The sequence below is a fragment of the Ochlerotatus camptorhynchus genome, unplaced genomic scaffold (assembly GCF_037179485.1).
Source record: "Ochlerotatus camptorhynchus isolate MF236.1 unplaced genomic scaffold, CSIRO-AGI_Acam_v1.1 ptg000257l, whole genome shotgun sequence".
Classification (NCBI taxonomy): Eukaryota; Metazoa; Arthropoda; class Insecta; order Diptera; family Culicidae; genus Ochlerotatus; species Ochlerotatus camptorhynchus.
Genome location: NW_027040747.1, coordinates 955,268 through 960,228, shown reverse-complemented (window position 1 = coordinate 960,228; position 4,961 = coordinate 955,268). Strand labels below are relative to the sequence as shown.

Below are 4,961 nucleotides of genomic sequence, written 5' to 3'. Positions count from 1 at the left end.
TGTATTTGTTATGATGTTATTTTAATTGCCCTTCTCAAGCAGGGATCTTGAAAATTTGTCAACGTCACTGAGTGTTGAAAATTGATAAATAATGGTTTTACTTTTCCAAACTAGGGCTTTCGGTCTATTGACCCATTCGGCATAGTGGTGTTCAGCCTAATGACCCTACATCATTTTTATAAAGCACTTCCACAGTGAGAGAGCTTCCTAAATATGCGAAGGCTCTGTCCATATATCATGTTTATATATGGATAGTTTGATGGGGAGGGGGCTGGTGAGCGTTCACGGTCTATAAATTTTTTTAGAAAATGGTATGGATGAGTGGACCAAACCTCCCACAAACACCCCCTAACAAATGCATTAATTTGTATATTGTGAGGCAAACAAAAGAAAGTCGAGATAATTTCCAACCCGAAAGATTTTCAAACTTCAGTTTGGCAATACTGTCAATAACTAAATGCTTGTGGGACGACCAAAAATTAAGTTCTACGCCCGTTTAGTGTTCATCTACAATGACTATGAGCGTCGCACCTGTTTTAAGCCAAACGATACAAAATGTATTGCCAATTAATTGCACAAATCTTGGCAAAAATCGTTCTCCATCCCAATTACCCAATTACAGAATTCCTTCGTTAAACTTGGTAGAGGATACATGAAGCATTGTTTCGAATGATGTTTCAAAATTTGAACGATTAAAGTCCCAAAACCATCCAAAGCATGTCAAATCTGAAGCACCTTTTGATCTTCACCTGTATACTGAAGGTATGCTCAGAAGCGTAGACAAAATCTGATAAATTCAGGAACAATAAAAGTTCTTTTACTTCTTTCATCTTTCTAAAAATCTCCCGTGAAAAGACCGCGCTCATCAGTATTCAAGCTTGAAAGTGAAACTTGATTAGTTTATTTTGCTATACATATAGCCGGCATCAAACTTGATACGAGCGTGTGTGTATATCGAATCGGTACATAATGTCACTATGTTTGAAGCCGACTTTCGACCGTTGGCATTAAAGAAGACATACATTTGGGTTGGTATGTATCTCTATGGATAAGATCCTTAATCGATGTGTATAAAAAGTAGCTGCAAGGTTCTGGAATTCATCAGTCACATCACCAATTCTCGCAACGTAACACCTCAAGTAATCCAGACTCAAAAGCCCACAAAATGAAGTTCATCGTTGCCTTCGCTGCTCTGATTGCCCTGGCTCTGGCCGCTCCCGTCGATGAGAAGGACGCTCAGGTTCTGAAGTACGACAGCGATGTTTCCGCCGATGGATACAGCTTCCAGTACGACACCAGCAACGGAATCCAGGCCCAGGAGAAGGCTGAGCTGAAGAACTTTGGTGATGATGTGGTCGCTCTGGTCGTCCGTGGAAGCTACTCGTACACCGCCGCTGACGGACAGGTCTACACCGTGAACTACGTTGCCGATGAGAACGGTTTCCAGCCAGAAGGTGCCCATCTGCCCACGGTCTAAGGAATTAACACATACACCCGAAGTCATTCTGTAAATTAGTGTAGATAGAACAACCGAACTTCACAAAATGTACAAAATTGTTTCGTAAACCGTTTAAATAAATTGATGCCATATCCACATTGTCAAATCGTTATTGTATTCATTCGCAGTGAAATTATGTCCCCTAAAATCCGATTAGTCCACATTTCCATTTTCATAAATCACTTCATCCATTACAGCGACGTAGAACCCATCGAAGCGGCTATTATCGTTAATTACTTATACCTTTTGAAAATCACTTACTGATTAATCGACTGCTATTAATACCGGGAATAAACCGACATAATTGAATTCACATAAACGATGATCACCGTGATGAAAAGAACAACTTACATCCTTTTCTGTGGGTTTTCACAGCAAGTCGCTGCATCGACCATCAATAAGGGATGAGCAGTTCATTCAGGCAACAAGCGACACCAATAACCATTTTATTAATTCTAAAGACCACGACTCTCTGCGGTCGAGCAAAACCCATATCCTTGCCTCATTATCGGATCTTCTTTTTGTCCAGCAGTTCGAGACTGGCAGCTACGTCGAACAGCCATAACACACACACAAGAAGAAGAGATGAGCAATCTTCTTCGAAGGACCATCACCGTCCAACAGGGCCTTGGCACGATCTCGGATTTTACTGTTATGGCTCATTACCGTCAACCGACCGAACGATCGATCGAACTGATGGATGCCCCAGAAATACCGATCTCGACGCATGAATATTTACTTTGGCCAGTCACCGTCATTTGCATGAAAGCAATTCGATGATGCGTGTGATTGGTTCCACTAAGTAATGCAATTCAGCAGTGTTGTGGGAGGATGGCGAATGAAAATCACGTTCATTTAAATCACGTTTGTGGATAAGGGTGTCTCCGCAAAGATGTAAATCGATTATCGGTACCATAAAACGGGTATCTTTGATAATGCGGGTAACTTTGATAGTTTAATAGTAAGAGTAAATTGACTCGCTGTGCTTTTTCCAAATAAGAAACATTAGTTCCATAATGTAGCTTAGGGTATTTCCGTTGATATGGTATATAGTTTTTATATAGTATGTGTTACATATTTTACAAAAATATTTAAAAACCTTTTTTTGTTTTTTTGCCTTTTTGAAAAAGCACTCAAACCATCACTTTTATAATGTATTTCCGATACAGCCATCACAAATTCAATGTTGTATTCTTATTGCTTAGTAAGTTTTCTGATTATATACTCATTCAAAATTTCATATTTAAAGAACTAAATTGTTTGAGTTTCACTCATTTTTTTCTACATTCATCGATCATTATCAAAGTAACCCTAAATCAAAATACTGAAGTTCGGTCACAAAACTAAAAAAAATAGTGTAAATGCTTTAATTTTCGTTCAACATATTACTGACAAATTAACTCTTGGATCCTCAGTACTTGTTTTAAAAATATAAAATTTGAAAAACAGTTATTGCTCAATACATCTCTTTCTTCACGGAAGGGTTGTCTACCTCGGGCCACTAGGGTATCCAACAGTCGTGCTCTGGAGGCGTCATTACCCGGGCAATACCAAACTGCGTGATCGGTGTCATCATAACCGGTTCTACACCTACATATATTGCTGTCAACTAGGTTTATTCTGTAGAGATGTGCGGCTAGCGAGTAGTGGTTGGACGTAAGTCTTGACATCACGCAAATGAAGCTCCGAATTACATCCAAACCTTTGAACCATGCTCTAGAAGAAACATTTGGAATAATGGAATGTAAACACCGTCCAAGAGAATTACTTGTCCAATCGTTTTGCCAACTTAAAAGAGAACTCTGACGTACAAATGGGAAAAATTCATTATGTGAAATTCTTCTATCATAAATCTCGCCTTGTTGTGCGCCCACCTTATCCTTATTTCGTTATTTTTGGTCGATGGTAAACATTTCCACTAAGAGAATCTGAAAGTGTCAAGCTTCTAGCAGTTTTAGTTTCTGAGATATCGGATGTCGAAGTAAAAAAAGAGTAAGAAAAGTACAAATTTTGCCGCAAAAATACACTACCACTCAAATAAAATTTCATCCACTATTTATCATATAACTACCACATCATTATACATCATTGGAAAGGTAATTTAATAAGCTTTCCGAAAATAAAATCTATTTGGAAATTTGATGAAGATAAAAAAAAAATTTAAAAATAAAAATGGAAAAAAATAATTGAAAATTAATGAAAATTTAACTTTATTGATCACAAACTTTCGAATCTCGCACATTCCCAGGCTAATTCTCAGCTCTGGATGAAGTTTTGAGTGTACTCTAACAAGTACTGAAGAGTTTGCCTGCCCCAACCTGCCCCATTGGAAATATAAGCGATTTTCGGTTATTATGGGAGATTTCAAATTGTACAAGAGCCGGCTTGGAAACAAACTTTTTCAACAATTATTTTGCAACTTTTGGAGTTATATTCGGTTGGTATAGTCAAAATATATTGTTAAAGAACATTTTCTAATATTTCATGACCAACTTTTAAAAAGGGCTTAAGCTTTTGTACAAAAAGAAGTCATCATTATCATAAAGTTCACTGTTGGATGAACGTAAAACTACATTCGTTTATGCTTTATTCTAAAGAAAGTACCTGCGTTATGACGATTATAGAAGCATATGCGTAAGTATGTACCTACGCATGTGCGCGGATGAGTTTAATTTATACCTAAGTCTGTACTTAACCTACTGTAGTGTCAATTTGAAGCCATAGTGTATTTTGTGTAGCTTTTATTTAAACTACTACAGTGTAATTCAAATTTACGGTTGAGACCAAGTGTGAGCATGGGTAATAGAACCATTATTAATCTAATAGACGCAAAATTAAGCCATACTGACAATGTCCACAGAGCCATTGAATTCATTTGTGAAAATTATAACATCTCTGTGGAAAAACGTAAACGTCTCGATGAAAAGATCCATAAAATCGTTACTAAATACATCAACAAATGGCATGAAGCTAATCGCACGAAAGAGCAATTTGAGTCGTATTTTCGGAATTGGCTTGATGGAGAATTTGACATCGAGGAATTCATCGAACAGGAGCAATGTGTTGCCTCAACCTCGGCCTCGGGAACAAAACGTGGACGACCTTCAAAACCTTTCTTGGATTTGAGTAAAAGAGGAAAACGTCGCGTCATCGATAAAGAAGCAGTTGATCCAAAATTCGATACCATCGAGAAAGCTTTGTTATTTGCAAGACGGACCGCTTATAATCGAAAGGATTTTAATTTAGTTAAAGTTATTGGGCATATTTTAAAAAAACCAAAAAAGCTCTAAAACCATACTGGCTCAACTAACTGATCAACGAGGAATGATGTCACCAGAAGAGGCTTTTAGTGTACTTATCGAGGCTGGATTGAGTAGATTTCAATACGAAGTAATACATAGTGAATCACCTTCAAGATTTCCACCTTACTATGTGATCGGAGCAGTGAAAAAAATATGCGCCC

The 4,961-nt window shown here is 37.6% G+C and overlaps 1 protein-coding gene across 1 annotated transcript; it reads left to right on the top strand.

Annotated features, from left to right (window-relative positions):
* The first annotated feature begins 1,130 nt into the window (after nt 1-1,130).
* On the top strand, nt 1,131-1,545 carry LOC135705030 (larval cuticle protein 65Ag1-like). Its single transcript, XM_065226582.1, has one exon. The coding sequence runs from the start codon at nt 1,166-1,168 to the stop codon at nt 1,475-1,477; it is 312 nt and encodes a 103-aa protein (XP_065082654.1). The 5' UTR covers nt 1,131-1,165; the 3' UTR covers nt 1,478-1,545.
* The last annotated feature ends 3,416 nt before the right edge of the window (nt 1,546-4,961 follow it).